This window comes from Hemitrygon akajei, unplaced genomic scaffold (genome assembly GCF_048418815.1).
Source record: "Hemitrygon akajei unplaced genomic scaffold, sHemAka1.3 Scf000044, whole genome shotgun sequence".
In the NCBI taxonomy this organism is placed as follows: Eukaryota; Metazoa; Chordata; class Chondrichthyes; order Myliobatiformes; family Dasyatidae; genus Hemitrygon; species Hemitrygon akajei.
The window spans coordinates 1,509,796-1,533,966 of NW_027331930.1; the positions used below are offsets into that span (position 1 = coordinate 1,509,796).

At 45.1% G+C, this 24,171-nt stretch overlaps 1 protein-coding gene across 1 annotated transcript in view; it reads right to left on the reverse strand.

The window, feature by feature from the left end:
* LOC140720516 (uncharacterized) overlaps window positions 1-23,068 on the reverse strand; it is a 113,121-nt gene extending 90,053 nt beyond the window's left edge. Inside the window, exons 1-3 of the mRNA XM_073035359.1 lie at window positions 23,048-23,068; window positions 1,876-1,971; window positions 1,232-1,465 (exon numbers count right to left, since the gene is read on the reverse strand). Of these exons, the coding sequence (XP_072891460.1) occupies window positions 1,232-1,465; window positions 1,876-1,971; window positions 23,048-23,068 (351 nt within the window). The remainder of the gene's footprint in view (window positions 1-1,231; window positions 1,466-1,875; window positions 1,972-23,047) is intronic.
* Window positions 23,069-24,171: the final 1,103 nt, after the last annotated feature.

A 24,171-nucleotide genomic window follows, 5' to 3' on the forward strand; every position in this document is an offset into this window, starting at 1 on the left:
GAACGTTCATTTGAATGTTATCTGTAAAAGTAAAGAGACAATAATAGTTTCCTTAATCTGATGGAAACCGGATATAGAAGATAAGTCTGATGTGTGGGTCAAATTCTTTGTTCTCACTGATTGACAGAGAGACCCTCACACCTACCGCACCAGACACACTCACAGCCTGTGACTGGAAATGGGTGTTAATGAGAGTTTTAGAGGATATTTAATGCAGAATTAAGGACACAGTCAGCAGCTCTGTGTTATGATCAGAGTAAATAATTTCAGAGAAATTTTTTACTGGGATTTTACTCCCATTCTGTCCTGGGATGTACAGAAGTTGTGGAAGTTCAGTTTTGGGACAATAGACAATAGATGCAGGTGTAGGCCATTCGGCCCTTCTAGCCAGATCATGATCATGATCACTGTGATCATGGCTGATTGTACACAATCGGTACCCCGTTCCTGCCCTCTCCCCACATCCCTTGACCCTGCTATCTATAAGAGTTCTATCTTATAGAATGCTTTCTCTCTTGAAAGCATCCAGAGACTTGGCCTCCACTGCCTTCTGGGGCAGAGCGTTCCACATATCCACCACTCTCTGGGTGAAAAAGTTTTTCCGCATCTCTGTTCTAAATGGCCTACCCCTTATTCTTAAACTGTGGCCTCTAGTTCTGGACTCACCCATCAGCGGGAACATGCTTCCTGCCTCCAGCATGTCCAAACCCTTAATAATCTTATTATTATGGGACAACAACAACCCTGAATAGTTGCATCAATTGTCTGGTGAGAAACAGTTTACTGCCATTTGTAAATGCTGTGTGTAGGAGCAACACGTCTGTTTTCTGTCTGCATTGTATTCTGTGTTATGTGTTTATTACAATAACCAGTCACGTGAGTGGGGACATGGTAAAAGCGAAGGGAAAAAGTTACGTATCTGTACTTTGTTCTGGGTAGTTTTGAGCTGGGGACAGGCGGATGTCATTCTGTTCTTGACCGCTGTGTTGCAGCTTACTTTACAATGAATTACCCTGAAGTTTCATCGCTCCAAGATTGTATTTTGCTAATGAAGGACTGAAAGCGTATCTTGGACATTTTGAAATGTCATTATTGGAGTGATTGGAGGGTGCATCATGCAAGTAAAACAAATTGATTTGTTAGAATTGGCCGCTGTGCTGTGTTTATTTCAAATATACGACTGTTCATTTAGTGCCCTTTGACAGAAACAAATTGAAATAGAATCCCTCACCTTGAGAAATATCACACTGTCTTTTTGATCCATCTGTTCCTTTAACTTTGCGATTTCCTCCTGAATAATCCTTATATTCTCTTGAAGAGCTAGAAGATTTTTCTCCATTGGGTTGAGAATCCTCTTCTCTTCTTCCCTGAGATCCCTGAGTAAACGCTGCTCTTTCTCAGTGATAATCTGGCGCAGTTGAGCAAACTGGGATGTGACGTGGGACTGAAGGCTGTGTGACTGTTCCTGTCGAAGGAAAAGTGAAGATTAATATACTGCATTGCTGTGCTCTGTTTCCTTTTGTCGTTAAGTTCGGTCAATTAGAGTCCATGCTACTTCTGAGAGCATTCCCGTCAATACCATTCCCTCAAGTTTTCCTGAAACCTATTCTCACTTATTGACCCATAAACTCCCATCTGATTCACGCACACACTCCCCACCTTCACAGGGTTAATTATAGTTAGCCATTCATCCAGCATGTCCTTGGGATGTATCGGAGTCTCTCGTGGTCACAGGGAGAGCATGCAAACTCCACACAAACAGCAGCAGAGGTCAGGATCGAACACAGGTCACTGGAGCTGTGACACTCTGCTATTCTGCATTGAATGGAGCAAAACTCGACAGTAATATCAGAAATTCCGCTCAGGAAGCCTCACCCGAACTCCGGAAATCTTCTCTTTCTGTTGCTGCTCCTTTTCCTGGAAGTCTGATTTCTTTTTTGTGAGAGAGTCTAAGGAAGATTTTAGCTGATCCTGGAAGTCAGAGAGTGAAGGAAATAGAAACAAAGATGCATCAAAAGAAACAGGTGATCAAACCCGATTATCACACAAAATGCCGGAGGAACTCAGTGAGTCAGGCAGCATTTATTCAGGGGAAATAAACAGTCGGTGTTTCGGGATGAGACCCTTCATTGGGACTGGGAAGGAATGGGACAGAAGCCAGAATAAAAAGGTTGGGGATGAGAACCAGTTGACAGGTGACAGGTGAGACAACGTGATGTGGTAAACTATGTATACCTATCTGGACACGCCCCTCTGCTGACTGCTCCTGTGGCTCCTCCCACAGACCCCTGTATAAAGGTGATTGGAGGCACTGCTCCTCCCTCAGTCTCCAGGATGCTGTGTCGTTGTCTTTGCTGCTAATAGAAGCCTATCGTTCGCCTCCTGTCTCCGAGAGTTATTATTAATGGTGCATCAGGTGATGAAGTGAGAAGCTGAGAGGGGACAGGTGGAAGAGGTAAAGAGCTGGAAAAGAAGGATACGAGAGGACAATCGACCATGGAAGAAACGGGAGGAACTGGGCTGTTTGCGGCCCTGAATGGTGACAAGGGAGGAGGTTAGGAGTGAGGTCCCGCTTGCAGGTGTCAATGCCAGGAGGGAGATCAGTGGGGAGGAGCGAGTGGATCAGGGCGATACAGTACGTCGAGTGCGATCCGAATAGAGAGCGGAGAGTTCGGGGTGCGGAGGTGGGCTGTGGGACGGAGAGATGCTAGAATCCCGTTAGAGATGGCGGAAGTTGCAAAGAATTAAGTGTTAGTTATGGAGGCTCGTGTGATGGTATGTAGGAGAAAGGAAATGTGTTAAGTGTTAAATTAACGTTAGTTTTTACCTTATAGTTTTTAACAGCGTCTTTAATCAGCAAGAAGCGGTGCTCTCTGTGTTCCTGCGCTGCTGCACAGACCAGACAGATCAGTGTCTTGTCCGTTTCACAAAACAGCTTCAGTTCTTCCTCATGTTCCTCGCAGTGACGTTTACTTTCCTTCCCTTTCGGATTCAGGTTTAGATTTCGAAATTTTTCAGCCAGATTTGCTAAGGCCCGATTCACCCTGAGGGTGCGGTCAGCAAACACCGCTCTACATTCCGGGCAGGAGTTTCTCTCCTCCCTTTCCCAATACCGTGTGATACAAGAGCGACAGAAGTTGTGTCCGCACTCCAGTGATACCGGATCGGTGAAGAAATCCAGGCAGATGGGACAAATTGTCTCCTCGCTCAAACTCTCGACCGTTCCTTTCGAAGCCATGTTAACTCCCAGCACTTCCTGATTCAGAATGCTTTCGCGTTCCGGGAGCTGCTGATCCCCTGCAGTACCGCGGTTGTCCACTACGCGCGCTGCAGACTCGGGGAATCAAACAACACACACACAATGCTGGTGGAACACAGCAGGCCAGGCAGCATCTGTAGGGAGAAGCACTGTCGACGTTTCGGGCCGAGACCCTTCATCAGGACAGCTGGTGTGGTGTACTGCGTCCGGTGCTCCCGGTGTGGCCTTTTATATATTGGTGAGACCCGACGCAGACTGGGAGACCGTTTCGCTGAACACCAGAGAAAGCAGGATCTCCCAGTGGCCACACATTTTAATTCCATGTCCCATTCCCATTCTGATATGTCTATACATGGACTCCTCTACTGTCAAGATGAAGCCACATTCAGGTTGGAGGAACAACACCTGGGTAGCCTCCAACCTGATGGCATGAACATTGACTTCTCTCACTTCCGTTAATGCCCCTCCTCCCCTTCTTACCACATCCCTGACATATTTAGTTGTTTGTCTTTTTTTCTCTCTCTCTCTCCCCATCACTGCCTGTTCTCCATCTCCCTCTGGTGATCCCCTCCCCCTTTCTTTCTCCCTAGGCCTCCCGTCCCATGATTATTTCCCTTCTCCAGCTCTGTATCCCTTTTGCCAATCACCTTTCCAGCTCTTAGCTTCACCCTACCCCCTCCGGTCTTCTCCTATCATTTCGCATTTCCCACTCCCCCCCCCCACTACTTTCAAATCTCTTACTATCTCTCCTTTCAGTTAGTCCTGATGAAGGGGCTCGGCCCAAAACGTCGACAGCGCTTCTCCCTATTGATGCTGCCTGGCCTGCTGTGTTCCACCAGCATTTTGTGTGTGTTGTTTGAATTTCCAGCATCAGCAGATTTCCTCGTGTTTGCTCAGGGAATCAACATGGTTTTACTGGATGTGTTCAGTGGAAATTCTGGTTAGTGTGGGATCAACAACACATTAAACGGGCAACAGATAAGAAAACGCGGCCATGGACTGTCTAAGCCCGGCTACGAGCGGAGGAGGGTTGGCCATATGGCTAGCAACTCCATCTCTTAAAAACCCAGTGCGACAAAAACGTCAGCTGAATCTCCAAAGGCCTCATCCCTGCGGTCGGAAGGACCTTCCCCTGGAAGACGATTGAAGTCCTGCGCTGAAAGGAGAAGCCATGTGTCCCCCTGGGGTGGTTCACTACTACAATATCTGTGAGGCTTCCTCAGCCAACCCGGCCACTCCCTGTCCAGTGTAAAGGATCCCAGTAGTTCCAATGGTGTCCCTGTAGTCTGGAATGTGTCAGTCGGCAGCATTCCTGTACGAGAGGGGTTCGCAACATCTTCATGCCAAAGACCAATACCAGTAACCGTGGTCCCCAGGTTGGGAACCGCTGCTCTCCGGACATCTCGATGTGATGGCAGGCCAACCAGTTTCGGGCGTCTTTCCCCGAGTTGATGATCTTCCAGCAGCATTCGCTGTCCGTTTTCCTGCGCGTCCTGGGAACAGCCCGAGGATCAGTGAGCCTTCTGTCACGCAGCTGCTGTGGCACAGGCCCTTGCATCTTTCTCCACAGATCTTCGCCAGCCCACAGTCCGCAAAGAGGCGAGTGACCGTCTCGTCTCCACTGCAGTAATCTCGGGGCAGCGCGCTGTGGGAGTGATCTCCGGGCATGCAGCAAGGATCAGACTGGGAGGGGCCCTCTCGTCTCCACTGCAGTAATCTCGGGGCAGCGCGCTGTGGGAGTGATCTCCGGGCATGCAGCAAGGATCAGACAGGGAGGAGCCCTCTCGTCTCCACTGCAGTAATCTCGGGGCAGCGCGCTGTGGGAGTGATCTCCGGGCATGCAGCAAGGATCAGACTGGGAGGTCCCTCTCGCCGCCAGACAGGTGAGGTCTTGGTGCCTGTTGGTGAGATCTGGTGATGAGGCATTCTGCCAGATGGTCTGGACTGTCTGCTCAGGGAACCACTCCACTGTGTCCATCCAGTCCTTCTCCTGCAGTAACTGCAGGACATTCCGTGTCTGGTGTTCTTGTGGTCAAAGCTGCTGGTCTGAAAGAACTGTCACCAATTTCATTAACACAAGGTTCACATGGAGAAGCTTCCTGACTGAGACAGACACAGTCTCACAGGGTATTTACAGGGTTGGGGTAGGAATGATGTTTCTCCTGGCTGGGCGGTGGATCCCGGGATCACAGACTCAAAATCCGAGGTCACCTCAGCAGGACTGAGATGAGGAGAAATTTCCCCACCCACAGTGCAGTGAATATTTGGAGTTTTCTCCACCGGTTTTCTAAATTAAACGGACATATTTAGGGGCTCGGCGATGTTGGGAACGTTGCAGGAAAGTGGTGCTGAGGGCAAAGATCAGCCATGTTCTGAGTGAGGGACAGAACAGCGCAACGGGCCGAATGGCAAAGTCTGTTCCTGTTTCTTATTTTCTAAATCACGAGGTTACCTTTGCGCCTTGTTCTCCCTTGGCCTTCAGCCTGTCGGATTGCACAGGGGAGCGGTGAGAGCTCCGGAGATCCATCAGCAGCCGCTGCGGTTATTTTATGTTCTTGTTCTTTATCATTATTTTTGTATTTACACAGTTTGTTACCTTCAGCACTCTGGCTGATCTTTCACTGCCTGCTTCTGTTATGGTTACTATTCTATACTTTTTCTAAGTATGTCCGCAGGAAAATGCTTCTCGGGGCTGTATGTGGTGACTTATCTGGACTCTGATAATAAAATTTATTTTGAAATTTGAGTTTCGGGAAACTTGCTTTAATTCTGAGAACAAACTGTGACTGACATCTCCAGCTCCCAGCAGCAGCCCGTCCTCAGACACACTCACAGCCAATCAGCGATCACCGTTGGGAGAAGGGTGCTCTCATTGGCTGAGGGGTGTCAGTGGGCGGGACGCTGAGTGCCCGGCCCAGCCGCAGTTTGCAACCGGGGCCGAGTGAGGCCGGAGACCGCTATTTGCGCCTCGGGTTTCGGCTGCACCACCGGCGGGTCGTGAATCCTTTCGAAGGCAGAGCTGAAGAGACCGGCGGAGATTCCGTGAGATGTTTCAGCTACACGGAGGACGCGCGGCCTTTCCCCGCCGAGGATCGGGGCCTGTTGTCTGGAGTTGTCTCCCAGACCCGTCCCTTCCTGCTGGGAGACGGGAGCTGCCCTGCAGCGGCTGCTGATGGATCTCCGGAGCTCTCACCGGTCCCCTGTGCAATCCGAACGGCTGAAAACCAAGGGAGAACAAGGCGTAAAGGTAAACTCGTGCTTTAGAAAATAAGTAACAGGAGCAGGCCTGGCCACTCGGCCCGTTGCGCCTATTCCACCCTTTCCTCAGAATAGTCCTTTTTAAATCTTTTTATTGATTTTAAACAAACACAAAAATGAAACATGAATACAAAGAGCTTGAGAGTACATAATTAATAGGTGAAGGTATAAATACAAATAGATGATAATAACCTCCCAAACTCATAGTGGTTACAAAAAATGGAGAAAATAAGAAATCCTCCCCCCAAAAAAATGAAAAAAATCCTAACCGACATGGGCCATTGCATTATATTAATTATACACAGTAGCATCAGTAACTCAGCACCTCCATCCAAATAATTAAGGATAATAAAAGTAAGGTTTAGGAAAAGTCAGTTTAGCTCATATGAAAATGTTGAATAAATGGTCTCCAAGTTTCTTCAAATTTAACTGAAGGGACAAAGACAACACTTGTAATTTTTTCTAAACTCGAACAAGAAATAGTTTGAGAAAACCACTGAAATATAGTTGGAGGATTAATTTCTTTCCAGTTCAATAGGATAGATCTTCTAGCCATTAATGTAACAAATGCAATCATCCGCCGGGCTGAGGGGGGATAAACGACTATTATCCACCATTGGTAAACCGAAAATTGCAGTAATTGGATGCGGTTGCAATTTGATATTCAGAACTGTTGAAATAATACCAAAAATATCTTTCCAATAATTTTGCAAACAGGGGCAAGTCCAGAACATGTGGGTCAATGAAGCGACTTCAGAATGACATCTGTCACTGGTTGGATTAACATAAGAATAAAATCGAGAGAGTTTATCCTTGGACATGTGAGCCCTATGAACAACCTTAAATTGTATTAGGCATGTTTAGCACAAATAGAAGAAGAATTGACTAATTGTAAAATTTTCTCCCACAGCTCTGTGGGTATAAGACAGTGAAGTTCTTTTTCCCATTCCTTCTTTATTATTTCTGATATTCCTGGCTGTATTTTCATGATCATATGATAAATGATGGCTACTTAACCCTTCTGGCAAGGATTCAGAGCTAGAATTTTTTCTGTAATGTCCATTGGACATAATTTCAGAAAATACTAACATTCAACAAATTTCTAACTTGCAAGTATCTAAAAAAAAGTGAGTTTTCAGCTGGATAGCTGTTCAAAGGGCATAAAACTGTTATCTAAAAATAGATGACGAAAACATGTTATACCTTTTGTTTTCCATAACACAAATGCTTGGTCCATAAAAGAGGGCTGGAAAAAGGAAGTTAGATATAATAGGGCTTGATTATTCAAGCCAAAGAATTTACGAAATTTAAACCATCTTCTTAATGTATGTTTAACTATAGGATTAGTTATTTGTTTATTCGGTTTAGATAAAGCAAAAGGAAGCGAAGATCCTAAAATAGAAAACAATGAGAAGTCTCGTACAGGTTTACACTCCAACTTTACCCATTGTGGGCAAGGTACTATGACCGATTCTTGTGTCCAAAATATTAAATATTGAATATTAACTGCCCAATAGTAAAATCTCAGGTTTGGCAAAGGAAAACCACTTTCCTTCTTAGGCTTCTGTAAATATTTTTTACTTAATCTAGAATTTTTCTTCTGCCACACATACGAGGATATTTTGGAGTCAATAATATCAAAAATAGATTTAGGAATAAAAATTGGCAATGCTTGGAATAAATATAAAAATTTGGGTAATACTATCATCTTTATAGTATTAATTCGACCAACCAATGACAGAGATAATGGGGACCACCTGCTAACAAGTTGCTTCATTTGTTCAATTAAAGGTAAAAAATTAACTTTAAATAAACCCTTATGTTTCTTGGTAATTTTAATACCCAAATAAGTAAAATGATCTGTGACAACTTTAAATGGTAAGTGTTTATAAATTGGAACTTGCATATTTGATGTAAATAACTCACTCTTATTAAAATTCAGTTTGTAGCCAGAAAAGCTACTAAACTGAGCAAGCAAGGATGAAATAGCAGGAATAGATCTCTCAGGGTCAGATATGTATAGTAACAAATCATCAGCATATAATGATAACTTATAAGTCCCTTACCCACGAGTAATACCAAAAATATTAGGTGATTCACGAATGGCAACGGCTAAAGGTTCCAAAGCAATGTCAAATAATAGAGGACTTAAAGGGCAGCCTTGCCTTGTACCACGGGACAACTGAAAAAAAGGAGATCTTTGATTATTGGTAAGAACCGAAGCCAAAGGTTTATAATACATTAATTTAATCCATGATATAAATTTCAAGCTAAAATTAAAATTCTGCAACGTATTAAATAAATATGGCAATTCAACTCTATCGAACGCTTTTTCAGCATCTAAGGAAATTACATTCTGGTATTTTAGATGAAGAAGTATAAATTATATTAATTAATTTTCTAATGTTAAAAGATGAATAACAGTTTTTAATAAATCCGGTCTGATCTTCAGAGATAATTTGAGGTAATACATTTTCTAATCTAGTGGCCAAAATTTTGGTAAAATCTGTATTCAGCAAGGATATTGGCCGATAGGATGCACATTCAGTGGGGTCTTTATCTTTTTTAAGAATTGGAGAAATGGAGGCATCAAAAAAAGATTGTGGTTATTTACCTACAGTTAACACATCTTTAAAATGTTTACAAAGCCAAGGAGCCAGTATAGAAGAAAAGGATTTAAAAAATTCAACAGTATAACCATCCAGACCAGGGGCTTTACCTGAATTCATTGAAAAAGGGAGTGGGTTCCCCTTTCCAGACCCTGCCCAGGGACTTGTGCCACTCCTCAGGGTTATATATGGAACCTCTCGGACAGGGACAGGGAGTGGGTTCCCCTTTCCAGACCCTGCCCGGGGACTTGTGCCACTCCTCAGGGTTATATATGGAACCTCTCGTACAGGGACAGGGATTGGGTTCCCCTTTCCAGACCCTGCCCGGGGACTTGTGCCACTCCTCAGGGTTATATATGGAACCTCTCGGACAGGGACAGGGAGTGGGTTCCCCTTTCCAGACCCTGCCCGGGGACTTGTGCCACTCCTCAGGGTTATATATGGAACCTCTCGGGCAGGGACAGGGAGTGGGGTCCCCTTTCCGGACCCTGCCCGGGGACGTGCCACTCCTCAGGGTTATATATGGAACCTCTCGGACAGGGACAGGGAGTGGGTTCCCCTTTCCGGACCCTGCCCGGGGACTTGTGCCACTCCTCAGGGTTATATATGGAACCTCTCGGGCAGGGACAGGGAGTGGGTTCCCCTTTCCTGACCCTGCCCGGGGACTTGTGCCACTCCTCAGGGTTATAAATGCAACCTCTCGGACAGGGACAGGGAGTGGGTTCCCCTTTCCCAGGCAGACGCCCGAAGGTGACCGGGAGCCACCAGAGGGGCTGATGTAATACAAGCCATGGCACGGTGGGTCGCTGAGGTAAGGGAACCCATTTGAATGACAGCCCGACTGCATGCGGATTTTGGTGAATTTACCCGATAACTACAGAAAAAAGGAGAATCCCTTGCGTACGTTATAGCTCGTTTTAAGGATACGTGAGAGTCCAATGCCGGCAAACCCCTGGACAGATCAGTGTGTCCGGCTGGCAGTGCAGACTTTTCTAAACTGTCTCAGACCCAAGCCTGCCCACTCCTTTAAGTTAACTAATCTCAATTCGCTGTGTCAGACCTGGCCCCAGGGTGACATAAATTCTGATGAATAGGGAGCGCAATTGACTCTTTAAAGGGACTGGGGAAAAGCGAGAGTGTGCACAGAGAACCGATAGTGAGGAGATGGAGTTCGGGACCCGACGAAGAACCCAGAATGGGTGGCAGGATCGTGCGGACAGTGCAGATGAAGAGGACACTTGGCTAAGGACAGAAACGGGGATTGTAGAAAGAGGGGACATTGGGCCAGAGATTGTCGTTCTGCAATCACAGAGAAGAATAATAAGGGGCAGGGAGAGAGCCTGGACCACAGTAATACTCGACAGAGTACCACATTTATTCTCCACAATCCCTTTGGTCCCAGACAGGGCAGGCCGGAGGAGACGGATAACAGTAATACTCGACAGAGTAGCACATTTACTCTCCACAATCCCTTTGGTCCCAGATAGGGCAGTCCAGAGGGGACGGATCACAGTGATACTCGACAGAGTACCACATTTACTCTCCACAATCCCTTTGGTCCCAGATAGGGCAGGCCAGAGGGGACGGATCACAGTGATACTCGACAGAGTACCACATTTACTCTCCACAGTCCCTTTGGTCCCATGTACGGCAGGCCACAGGGGACGGATGAGAGTGATACTCGAAAGAGTACCACATTTACTCTCCACAATCCCTTTGGTCCCGGATAGGGCAGGCCTGAGGGGACGGATCACAGTGATACTCGACAGAGTACCACATTTACTCTCCACAATCCCTTTGGTCCCGGATAGGGCAGGCCAGAGGGGACGGATCACAGTAATACTCGACAGAGTACCACATTTACTCTCCACAATCCCTTTGGTCCCGGATAGGTCAGGCCAGAGGGGACGGTGATACAGGCGGCTGTGATCAGGCTCACCACACAGGCAGGCTCTTTTCTCACTGCTGTAATCAGGTAGAAGGTACAAGAGCCTCAGGACTCGCCCACCAGGGTCAGGAACAGTTACTACCCCTCAGCCATCAGGCTGTGGAACAATACAGGATAACTGCCCTCACTTGTCCATAGAGATGCTGCCACAACAAATCATCGTACTGGGACTGTCTCCAAATGAGTGAAATAAGAGGTGGTTTGACTGAGACAGATCACATTCCTGTCTCAGAATTAGAGAAATACAATCACACAGGATATTTACAGCGGAATGGCTGGAATGATGTTTCCCATAAGGTGTGGAACCAGCGCTCACAGACTCAAAATCCGAGGACAACTCAGCAGGACTGAGATGAGGAGAAATTTCCTCACCCAGAGTGCAGTGAATCATTGCAATTATCTCCACATGGTTTCTAAATTTAATAGACTTATCCTGGGGCTCAGCGGTGATGGAAAGTTGCAGGAAAGTGGTGCTGAGGTCAAAAGTCATGCATGTTCTGAGTGAAGGGCAGAAGAGGCGGAACGGGCCGAATGGCCACACCTCTATTTCTGATTTTCTGAAACTCGAGTTTACCTTTGCGCCTCACTGTTTCTTGGCCTGTCAGATTGAACAGGGGAGAGCTGAGCGCACCGGACATCTATCGGCAGCCGCTGCGGTTATTTCATCTTCTCGTTGTTTATTTGCATTGGCGAAATTTGTTGTCTTCTGCACTCTGGCTGATGTTTCAGTGATCCAGATATAGTTACCGATCTGTAGCTTTGCTCTGTATGTTTGTAGGAGTTGTATGTGGTGACTTATATGTACTCTGTTAGTTTTTGAAATAGTCACTTGGGGAATCTGAGGTGGAGGAGTATTTGGGGCTTATTTAAAATTATACATAGATATTATCCAAACAGTGTTTATTTGACAAGGGTTAATTCAGATATTGAAACAAACTGTTCTTTTTGTGGTTTATATCCAGAGTATTTATTTCATCTGTTTTGGGATTGTTAATATGTTAAAACATTTTGGGTTGATGTTTGTCAATTTATAGATCAATATATTAACATGGATTTAACTTTTTGTTTTGAAGTTGTCTTATTTGGTTTTACTAATAATACCAAATCTCATAGGGATTATTTCCTTACCATACATATTTTGTTGATTTACAGCAAATTTTATATCCATAAATGCAATCACAGCAATAAGAAACCTTCATTTATATTTTTTACATCAGACTTCAAACTATACGTTTATACTCTGAAAGCTTCCCATAATCAGAAAGCTGTAAAGACTGTACAAATCTGTCAACGTTTTGGGTTATCTCTGTAAATGTTCCTGTTTTGTGACTCCTCTTAGATACAGTTCCTTCTGTCCAACAGTATTTAGAGCGGATTTCCTTGTATATTTGTATATTTAAAGTTAATAGTTATATATCTGTTGCTGCTTTTGTGTGACTCCCTGGCTTTGTTAGCATATGTTTAGTGTTTCTGTTTTTGATTGTGTTTAATAAAAATTTAAAAAGTTTAAAAATAATAATAAAATTTACTTTGAACTTTGAGCTTCGGGGAACTTGCTTTGATTCTGAGAACAAACTGTGACTGACATCTCCATCTTCCGGTAGCAGCCCTCCCTCGGACACACTCACAGCCATTCAGAGAACTCCGCTGGGAGAATCTTGCCTCCATTGGCTGAGGGGTGTCAGTGGGCGGGACGCTGGGCGGACCGAAGTTTGGAATCGGGAACGAGTGGACCCGGTGAGAGACCCGAGATTGGGAGCAGCTCCCCGGGTAAAGGCTGCAACAGCGGCCGGAGTTTTGAATCCTTCCGAGGGCGGAGGTGAAGATTCGGGCGGAGATTCCGTGAGATGTTTCAGCCACACAGGGGGAGCCCGGGCTTTCCCCGCCGTGGATCGGGGCCTATTGTCCGGAGTTCCCTCCCAGTCCTGTCTCCTGCTGCTGGGAGACGGGAGCTGGCCCGCAGCGGCTGCCGATGGATCTCCGGTGCTGTGAGCGCTCCCCTGTGCAAAAGGACAGGCTGAAGGTCAAGGGAGAACCAGGCGCAAAGGTAAACTCGGACTTTAGAAAATAAGTAACAGGAGCAGGCCCGGCCACTCGGCCCGTTGCGCCTATTCCTCCCTTTCCTCTGAGTAGTCCTTTCTTTTTAAATATTTTTATTGATTTTAAACAAACATAAATGAAACATGAATACAAAGAGCTTGAGAGTACATAATTAATAGGTTAAGATATAAATACAAATAGATGATAATAACCTCCCAAACTCATAGTGGTTACAAAAAATGGAGAAAATAAGAAGCACTCCCCCCCCAAAAAAATGGAAAAAATCCTAATCGACATGGGCCATTGCATTATATCAATTATACACAGTAGCGTCGGTAACTCCGCACCTCCATCCAAATAATTAAGGACAATAAAAGGAAGGTTTAGGAAAAGTCAGTTTAGCTCATATGAAAATGTTGAATAAATGGTCTCCATGTTTCTTCAAATTTAACTGAACGGTCAAAGACAACACTTGTAATGTTTTCTAAACTCAAACAAGAAATCGTTTGAGAAAACTACTGAAATATAGTTGGAGGACTAATTTCTTTCCAATTCAATAGGATAGATCTTCTAGCCATTAATGTAACAAATGCAATCATCCGCCGGGCTGAGGGGGGATAAACGACTATTATCCACCATTGGTAAACCGAAAATTGCAGTAATAGGATGCGGTTGCAATTTGATATTCAGAACTGTTGAAGCAATACCAAAAATATCTTTCCAATAATTTTGCAAACAGGGGCAAGACCAGAACATGTGGGTCAATGAAGCGACTTCAGAATGACATCTGTCACTGGTTGGATTAACATAAGAATAAAATCGAGTAGTTTATCCTTGGACATGTGAACCCTATGAACAACCTTAAATTGTATTAGGCATGTTTAGCACAAATAGAAGAAGAATTGACTAATCGTAAAATTTTCTCCCACTGCTCTGTGGGTATAAGACAGTGAAGTTCTTTTTCCCATTCCTTCTTAATTATTTCTGATACTCCTGGCTGTATTTTCATGATCATATGATAAATGATGGCTACTTAACCCTTCTGGCAAGGATTCAGAGCTAGAATTTTTTCTTTAATGTCCATTGGACATAATTTCAGAAAATATAACATTCAAGAAATTTCTAACTTGCAAATATCTAAAAAAAAATGAGTTTTAGGCTGGATAGCTGTTCAAAGGACATAAAACTGTTATCTAAAAATAGATCACGAAAACATGTTATAACCATATAACCATATAACAATCACAGCACGGAAACAGGCCATTCCAGCCCTCCTAGTCCGTGCCGAACTCTTAATCTCACCTAGTCCCACCTACCCGCACTCAGCCCATAACCCTCCACTCCTTTCCTATCCATATACCTATCCAATTTTACCTTAAATGACACAACTGAACTGGCCTCTACTACTTCTACAGGAAGCTCATTCCACACAGCTATCACTCTCTGAGTAAAGAAATACCCCCTCGTGTTTCCCTTAAACTTTTGCCCCCTAACTCTCAAATCATGTCCTCTCGTTTGAATCTCCCCTACTCTCAATGGAAACAGCCTATTCACGTCAACTCTATCTATCCCTCTCAACATTTTAAATACCTCGATCAAAACCCCCCTCAACCTTCTACGCTCCAATGAATAGAGACCTAACTTGTTCAACCTTTCTCTGTAACTTAAGTGCTGAAACCCAGGTAACATCCTAGTAAATCGTCTCTGCACTCTCTCTAATTTATTGATATCTTTCCTATAATTCGGTGACCAGAACTGTACACAATATTCCAAATTTGGCCTTACCAATGCCTTGTACAATTTTAACATTACATCCCAACTTCTGTACTCAATGCTCTGATTTATAAAGGCCAGCATTCCAAAAGCCTTCTTCACCACCCTATCTACATGAGACTCCACCTTCAGGGAACTATGCACTGTTATTCCTAGATCTCTCTGTTCCACTGCATTCCTCAATGCCCTACCATTTACCCTGTATGTTCTATTTGGATTATTCCTGCCAAAATGTAGAACCTCACACTTCTCAGCATTAAACTCCATCTGCCAACGTTCAGCCCATTCTTCTAACTGGCATAAATCTCCCTGCAAGCTTTGAAAACCCACCTCATTATCCACAACACCTCCTACCTTAGTATCATCAGCATACTTACTAATCCAATTTACCACCCCATCATCCAGATCATTTATGTATATTACAAACAACATTGGGCCCAAAACAGATCCCTGAGGCACCCCGCTAGTCACCGGCCTCCATCCCGATAAACAATTATCCACCACTACTCTCTGGCATCTCCCATCTAGCCACTGTTGAATCCATTTTATTACTCCAGCATTAATACCTAACGACTGAACCTTCTTAACTAACCTTCCATGTGGAACTTTGTCAAAGGCCTTGCTGAAGTCCATATAGACTACATCCACTGCCTTACCCTCGTCAACATTCCTCGTAACTACTTCAAAAAATTCAATAAGGTTTGTCAAACATGACCTTCCACGCACAAATCCATGCTGGCTACTCCTAATCAGATCCTGTCTATCCAGATAATTATAAATACTATCTCTAAGAATACTTTCCATTAATTTACCCACCACTGATGTCAAACTGACAGGTCTATAATTGCCAGGCTTACTTCTAGAACCCTTTTTAAACAATGGAACCACATGAGCAATACGCCAATCCTCCGGCACAATCCCTGTTTCTAATGACATCTGAAAGATCTCCGTCAGTGCTCCTGCTATCTCTACACAAACTTCCCTCAAGGTCCTGGGGAATATCCGGTCAGGACCCGGATTTATCAGTAGATTTATCCACTCTAGCAGAGATTTAAATACCTTTTGTTTTCCATAACACAAAGGCTTGGTCCATAAAAGAGGGCTGGAAAAAGAAGTTAGATATAATAGGGCTTGATTATTCAAGCCAAAGAATTTACGAAATTTAAACCATCTTCTTAATGTATGTTTAACTATAGGATTAGTTATTTGTTTATTCGGTTTAGATAAAGCAAAAGGAAGCGAAGATCCTAAAATAGAAAACAATGAGAAGTCTCGTACAGGTTTACACTCCAAATTTACCCATTGTGGGCAAGGTACTATGACCGATTCTTGTGTCCAAAATATTAAATATTGAATATTAACTGCCCAATAGTAAAATCTCAGGTTTGGCAAAGCAAAACTACCTTCCTTCTTAGGCTTCTGTAAATATTTTTAACTTAATCTAGAATTTTTCTTCTGCCACACATACGATGATATTTTGGAGTCAATAATATCAAAAATAGATTTAGGAATAAAAATTGGCAATGCTTGGAATAAATATAAAAATTTGGGTAATACTATCATCTTGATAGTATTAATTCGACCAACCAATGACAGAGATAATGGGGACCACCTGGTAACAAGTTGCTTCACTTGTTCAATTAAAGATAAAAAATTAACTTTAAATAAACCCTTATGTTTCTTGGTAATTTTAATACCCAAATAAGTAAAATGATCTGTGACAACTTTAAATGGTAAGTGTTTATAAATTGGAACTTCAATATTTGATGTAAATAACTCACTCTTATTAAAATTCAGTTTGTAGCCAGAAAAGCTACTAAACTGAGCAAGCAAGGATGAAATAGCAGGAATAGATCTCTCAGGGTCAGATATGTATAGTAACAAATCATCAGCATATAATGATAACTTATAAGTCCCTTACCCATGGGTAATACCAAAAATATTAGGTGATTCACGAATGGCAACGGCTAAAGGTTCCAAAGCAATGTCAAATAATAGAGGACTTAAAGGGCAGCCTTGCCTTGTACCACGGGACAACTGAAAAAAAGGAGATCTTTGATTATTGGTAAGAACCGAAGCCAAAGGTTTATAATACATTAATTTAATCCATGATATAAATTTCAAGCTAAAATTAAAATTCTGCAACGTATTAAATAAATATGGCCATTCAACTCTATCGAATGCTTTTTCAGCATCTAAGGAAATTACATTCTGGTATTTTAGATGAAGAAGTATAAATTATATTAATTAATTTTCTAATGTTAAAAGATGAATAACAGTTTTTAATAAATCCGGTCTGATCTTCAGAGATAATTTGAGGTAATACATTTTCTAATCTAGTGGCCAGAATTTTGGTAAAAATCTTAGAATCTGTATTCAGCAAGGATATTGGCCGATAGGATGCACATTCAGTGGGGTCTTTATCTTTTTTAAGAATTGGAGAAATGGAGGCATCATAAAAAGATTGTGGTTATTTACCTACAGTTAACACATCTTTAAAATGTTTACAAAGCCAAGGAGCGAGTATAGAAGAAAAGGATTTAAAAAATTCAACAGTATAACCATCCAGACCAGGGGCTTTACCTGAATTCATTGAAAAAGGGAGTGGGTTCCCCTTTCCAGACCCTGCCCGGGGACTTGTGCCACTCCTCAGGGTTATATATGGAACCTCTCGGACAGGGACAGGGAGTGGGTTCCCCTTTCCAGACCCTGCCCGGGGACTTGTGCCACTCCTCAGGGTTATGTATGGAACCTCTCGGACAGGGACAGGGAGTGGGTTCCCCTTTTCAGACCCTGCCCAGGGACTTGTGCCACTCCTCAGGGTTATATATGGAACCTCTCGGACAGGGACAGGGAGTGGGTTCCCCTTTCCAGACCCTGCCCAGGGACTTGTGCCACTCCTCAGGGTTATGTATGGAAGCTCTCGGACAGGGACAGGGAGTGTGTTCGCCATTCCAGACCCTAACCGGGGACTTGCCTGCACTCCTCAGGGTTATATATGTAACCTCTCGGACAGGGACAGGGAGTGGGTTCCCCTTTCTGGACCCTGCTCGGGGACTTGTGCCACTCCTCAGGGTTATATATGGAACCTCTCGGGCAGGGACAGGGAGTGGGTTCCCGTTTCCAGACCCTGCCCGGGGACTTGTGCCACTCCTCAGGGTTATATATGGAACCTCTCGGGCAGAGACAGGGAGTGGGTTCCCCTTTCCAGACCCTGCCCGGGGACTTGTGCCACTCCTCAGGGTTATATATGGAACCTCTCGGGCAGAGACAGGGAGTGGGTTCCCCTTTCCAGACCCTGCCCGGGGACTTGTGCCACTCCTCAGGGTTATATATGGAAACTCTCGGACAGGGACAGGGAGTGGGTTCCCCTTTCCAGACCCTGCCCGGGGACTTGTGCCACTCCTCAGGGTTATATATGGAACCTCTCGGACAGGGACAGGGAGTGGGTTCCCCTTTCCAGACCCTGCCCGGGGACTTGTGCCACTCCTCAGGGTTATATATGGAATCTCTCGGACAGGGACAGGGATGGGTTCCCCTTTCCAGACCCTGCCCGGGGAGTTGTTCCACTCCTCAGGGTTATATATGGAGCGGCTCGGACAGGGAGAGGGAGTGGGTTCCCCTTTCCAGACCCTGCCCGGGGACTTGTGCCACTCCTCAGGGTTATATATGGAACCTCTCGGACAGGGACAGGGAGTGGGTTCCCCTTTCCAGATCCTGCCCGGGGACTTGTGCCACTCCTCAGTGTTATATATGGAACCTCTCGGCCAGGGACAGGGCGTGGGTTCCCCTTTCCAGACCCTGACCGGGGACTTGTGCCACTCCTCAGGGTTATATATGGAACCTCTCGGGCAGGGACAGGGAGTGGGTTCCCCTTTCCAGACACTGCCCGGGGACTTGTGCCACTCCTCAGGGTTATATATGGAACCTCTCGGACAGGGACAGGGTGTGGGTTCCCCATTCCAGACCCTGACCGGTGACTTGTGCCACTCCTCAGGGTTATATATGGAACCTCTCGGACAGGGACAGGGAGTGGGTTCCCCTTTCCAGACCCTGCCCGGGGACTTGTGCCACTCCTTAGGGTTATATATGGAACCTCTCAGACAGGGACAGGGAGTGGGATCCCCTTTCCCAGGCAGACGCCCGAAGGTGACCGGGAGCCACCAGAGGGGCTGATGCAATACAAACCATGGCACGGTGGGTCACTGAGGTAAGGGAACCCGTTTGAATGACAGCCCGACTACATGCGGATTTTGGTGTATTTACCCGATAACTACAGAAAAAAGGAGAATCCCTTGCGTACTTTATAGCTCGTTTTAAGGATACGTGAGAGTCCAATGCCGGCAAACCCCTGGACAGATCAGTGTGTCCAGCTGGCAGTACAGACTTTTCTAAACTGTCTCATACCCAACCCTGCCCACTCCTTTAAGTTAACTAATCTTAATTCGCTGTGTCAGACCTGGCCCCAGGGTGACATCAATTCTGATGAATAGGGAGCGCAATTGACTCTTTAAAGGGGCTGGGGGAAAGCGAGAGTGTGCACAGAGAACCGGTAGTGTGGAAATGGAGTTCGGGTCCCGACGAAGAACCCAGAACGGGTGGCAGGATCGTGCGGACGGTGCAGATGAAGAGGACACTTGGCTAAGGACAGAGACGGTGTTTGTAGAAAGAGGGGACATTGGGCCAGAGATTGTCGCACTGCATTCACAGACTAGAATAATAAGCTGCAGGAAGAGAGCCTGGATCACAGTGATACTCGACAGCGTACCACATTTACTCTCCAGAATCCCTTTGGTTCCGGATAGGGCAGGCCAGAGGGGACGGATTACAGCGATACTCGACAGAGTACCACATTTACTCTCAACAATCCCTTTGGTCCCGGATAGGGCAGGCCAGAGGGGACGCTGATACAGGCGGCTGTGATCAGGCTCACCACACAGGCAGGCTCTTTTCTCACTGCTGTAATCAGGTAGAAGGTACAAGAGCCTCAGGACTCACCCCACCAGGGTCAGGAACAGTTACTACCCCTCAACCATCAGGGTGTGGAACAACACAGGATAACTGCACTCACTTGCTGTCCATAAAGATGCTCCCACATCAAATTATCGTACTGGGACTGTCTCAAAATGAGTGAAATAAGAAGTGGATTGACTGAGACAGATCACATTCCTGTCTCAGAATTAGAGAAATACAATCTCACAGGATATTTACAGCGGAAGGGCTGGAATGATGTTTCCCATAAGGTGTGGAACCAGCACTCACAGACTCAAAATCCGAGGACAACTCAGCAGGACTGAGATGAGGAGAAATTTCCTCACCCAGAGTGCAGTGAATCATTGCAATTATCTCCACAATGTTTCTAAATTGAATAGACATATCCTGGGGCTCAGCGGTGATGGGAAGTTGCAGGAAAGTGGTGCTGAGGTCAAAAGTCAAGCATGTTCTGAGTGAAGGGCAGAACAGGTGCAAGGGGCTGAACGGCCGCTCGTTCTCTATTTCAGATTTTCTGAAACACGAGTTTACCTTTGCGCCTCACTGTTTCTCAGATTGAACAGGGGAACGCTGAGAGCACCGGACATCTATCGGCAGCCGCTGCGGTTATTTCATGTTCTCGTTGTTTATTTGCATTGGCGAAGTTTGTTGTCTTCTGCACTCTGGTTGATCTTTCAAGTGATCCAGATATAGTTACCATTCTGTAGCTTTGCTCTGTATGTTTGTAGGAGTTGTATGTGGTGACTTATATGTACTCTGTTAGTTTTTGGAATAGTCACTTGGGGAATCTGAGGTGGAGGCTTATTTAAAATTATACTTAGATATTATCCAACCAATGTTTATTTGACAAGGGTTAATTCTGATATTGAAACTAACTGTTCTTTTTGTGGTTTATATCCAGAGGATTTATTTAATCTGTTTTGGGATTGTGAATATGTTAAAACATTTTGGGTTGATGTTTGTCAATTTATAGATCAATATATTAATGTGGATTTTACTTTTTGTTTTGAAAATGTCTTATTTGGGTTTACTAATAATACCAAATCTCACAGGGATCATTTCTTTATCATAAATCTTTTGTTAATTTACAGCAAATTTTATATCCATAATTGCAATCACAGCAATAAGAAACCTTCATTTATATTTTTACGTCAGACTTCAAGCTATATGTTTATACTCTGAAAACTTCTCATAACCAGAAAGCTGTAAAGACTGTACAAATCTGTCAACGTTTTGGGTTATCTCTGTAAATGTTCCTGTTTTGTGACTTTGAACTTTGAGCCTCGGGGAACTTGCTTTGATTCTGAGATCAAACTGTGACTGACATGTCCTGCTACCGGCTGCAGCCCGCCCTCGGACACAGTGATAGCCAATCAGCGACCACTACAGTGAGAATCTTGCCTCCATTGGCTGAGGAGTGTCAGTGGGCGGGACGCTGAGCGGACCGAAGTTTGGAATCGGGAACGAGTGGACCCGGTGAGAGACCCGAGATTGGGAGCAGCTCCCCGGGTAAAGGCTGCAACAGCGGCCGGAGTTTTGAACCCTTCCGATGGCGGAGGTGAAGAGACGGGCGGAGATTCCGTGAGATGTTTCAGCCACACAGGGGAAGCCCAGTCTTTCCCCGCCGTGGATCGGGGCCTATTGTCCGGAGTTTCCTCCCAGTCCTGTCTCCTGCTGCTGGGATACGGGAGCTGGCCCGCAGCGGCTGCCGATGGGACACCGGTGCTGTGAGCGCTCCCCTGTGCAAAAGGACAGGCTGAAGGTCAAAAGGGAGAACCAGGCGCAAAGGTAAACTCGGACTTTAGAAAATAAGTAACAGGAGCAGGCCATTCGGCCCTTTGTTTCTGTTCTGCCTTTCACTCAGAACAGGTCTGATCTTTGACCTCATCGCCACTTTCGCGTATCGCAGACCCCAAAACTTGTCCTTCAAATTTAGAAACCATGTGGAGAAAATTCAAAAGATTCACTGCCCTCTGGGTGAGGAAATTTCTCCTCATCTCAGTTCTGCTCTGGTGAACTCAGATTCTGTGACCCCCCATTCCTCACCACAGCCAAAGGAAACATTCCTGCCTCTACCCTGTCAATACCCTGTGAGACAGTCTCTGTCTCAGTCAGACTACCTTTTATTTCTCTAATTTTGAGACAGGCCCGGTCAATATAATCTCACCGAGGACACTACCTCACCTCCGAAATCAATCTGGGAAATCTCTTCATTCCCTTCATCCCACAGGCTGACTCCGGGAGGGAGACCAGACCTGTGCACAGTGTTCCATGTACACTCTCACCAGAACCCCATTTACCTTCAGAGGAGATCTTTATTCTTCTATTCAAACTTTCCTTCCCATTCAATGCTCTTCATTTAATATCAGACTCAAACAGTGAACAGACACAACACAGCCTCAGCCATGAATTTAAAGGGCAGGTGTTGCAACAGTTTGAGCTTCATACCGGGGGCCACGGAGCAAGCAGGGTGTCACAAAGGGAGGAATGTGGGAGTGTTGTATGTCTGAGCCCAGCTGTGTGTGTTTGTGTATCAGAATCAGGTTTAATATCACCGGCACATGTGGTGAAATTTGTCAGCAGTACATTGCAATATCTAAAAAATAACTAACACAAATTACAGTAAGTATTTATAAAATTATACTTAAAATGTAGTGCAAAAAGAGAAGGAAAATCCTGAGTAAGTGTTTATCGGCTCTTTGTCCATTCAGAAATCTGACAGTGGGGATGAAGCTGTTCCTGAACCAGTGAGTGTGTCTCCAGGGTCCTGTACATCCTCCTTGATGGTAGCAATGAGACGAAGGCATATCCTGGGTGATGGGGGTCCTTAATGATGGATGCCACCTTTTTGTGGCATCATCTTTTGAATGTGTCCTGGATGCTGTGGAGTCCAGTGCCCATGAAGGAGCTGGCTGAGTTTACAACTTTCTGCAGCATTTTCCAATCCTGTTCCGTGGCCTCTCCACACCAGGCAGTGATGCAACCAGTTAGAATGCTCTCCACAGTACATCTGTAGAAATTTGCAAGTGTCTTTAGTGACAGACCGATTCCCCTCAATCTCCGAATGAAATATAGCCGATGTTGTGCCTTCATTGTAACCGCATCAATATGTTGGGCCCAGGATAGTTCCTCAGAGATGTTGACAGGCAGGAAATGGAAACTGCTCACCCTTTTCACTTCTAATCCCATGATGGGGACTGGTGTGTGTTCCCTCGACTTCCCCTTCCTGAATCCACAATCAATTCCTTTGTCTTCATGATGCTGAGTGCAAGGTTGTTGCTGCGACACCACTCAACTTGCTGATCTATCTCACTCCTGTACTCCTCCTCGTCACCATCTGAAATACCGTCAATAGTTGTGTCATCAACAAGTTTATAGATGAGCCCAGACACACGGACGTGGGTGCACAGAGAGTAGAGCAGTGGGCTGAGCACGCATCGTTGAGGTGTGCCCGTGTTGATTGTCAGCAAGGAGGAGATGTTATTTCTGATCCACACAGACTGGGGTCTCCTGGTGAGGATCCAGGTGCAGAAGGAGGTACAGAGGCCCAGGTTTTGGAGCTTGTTGATTACAATTGAGGGTCTGATTGTGTTGAACGCTGAGCTGTAATCAACAGCCTGACTTGTGTATTGCTATTGACCTGGTGATCTAAGGCCAAGTGTGAGCCAGTGAGAATTGTTGACAGATTGTGGCGATTGGCAAATTGCAGTGGGTCCCTGCACAGAGACAGGAGTTGATTGGCCATGACCAACCCCTCAAAGCACTTCATCACAGTAGTGAGCGACACTGGGCGATAGTCGTTGAGGCAGATCACCCTGGTATTTTTGGGCACTGATATGAATGTCGACGTTTTTTAAGTGTAAGTGTGTGTGTGTGTGTGTGTGTGTGTGTGTGTGTGTGTGTGTGTGTGTGTGTGTGTGTGTGTGTGTGTGTGTGTGTGTGTGTGTGTGTGTGTGTGTGTGTGTGTGTGTGTGTGTGTGTCTACAGGTATTCGCACGCTTGAGCAGAGAGACAGAGTATTTGAGGCTTTCCAGTTCAATTCAGGAATATTTCCAGTAATTGGTGTGCCTCGAAAGACGGGTCACAGTGTTGGGCCGACCATTCAGATCAGAACAATATGATTTACCTGGCAGACTGAGCTCACATCCCGCTCTTGTGTTTCAGAGTTATTTACAAATTGAACTGAGCTCACATCCCGCTCTTGTGTTTCAGAGTTATTTACAAATTGAAATGTACAATTTAAAATGTGCGAAGTAAATTTATTATCAAAGTATAGGCACATCACCATGTAT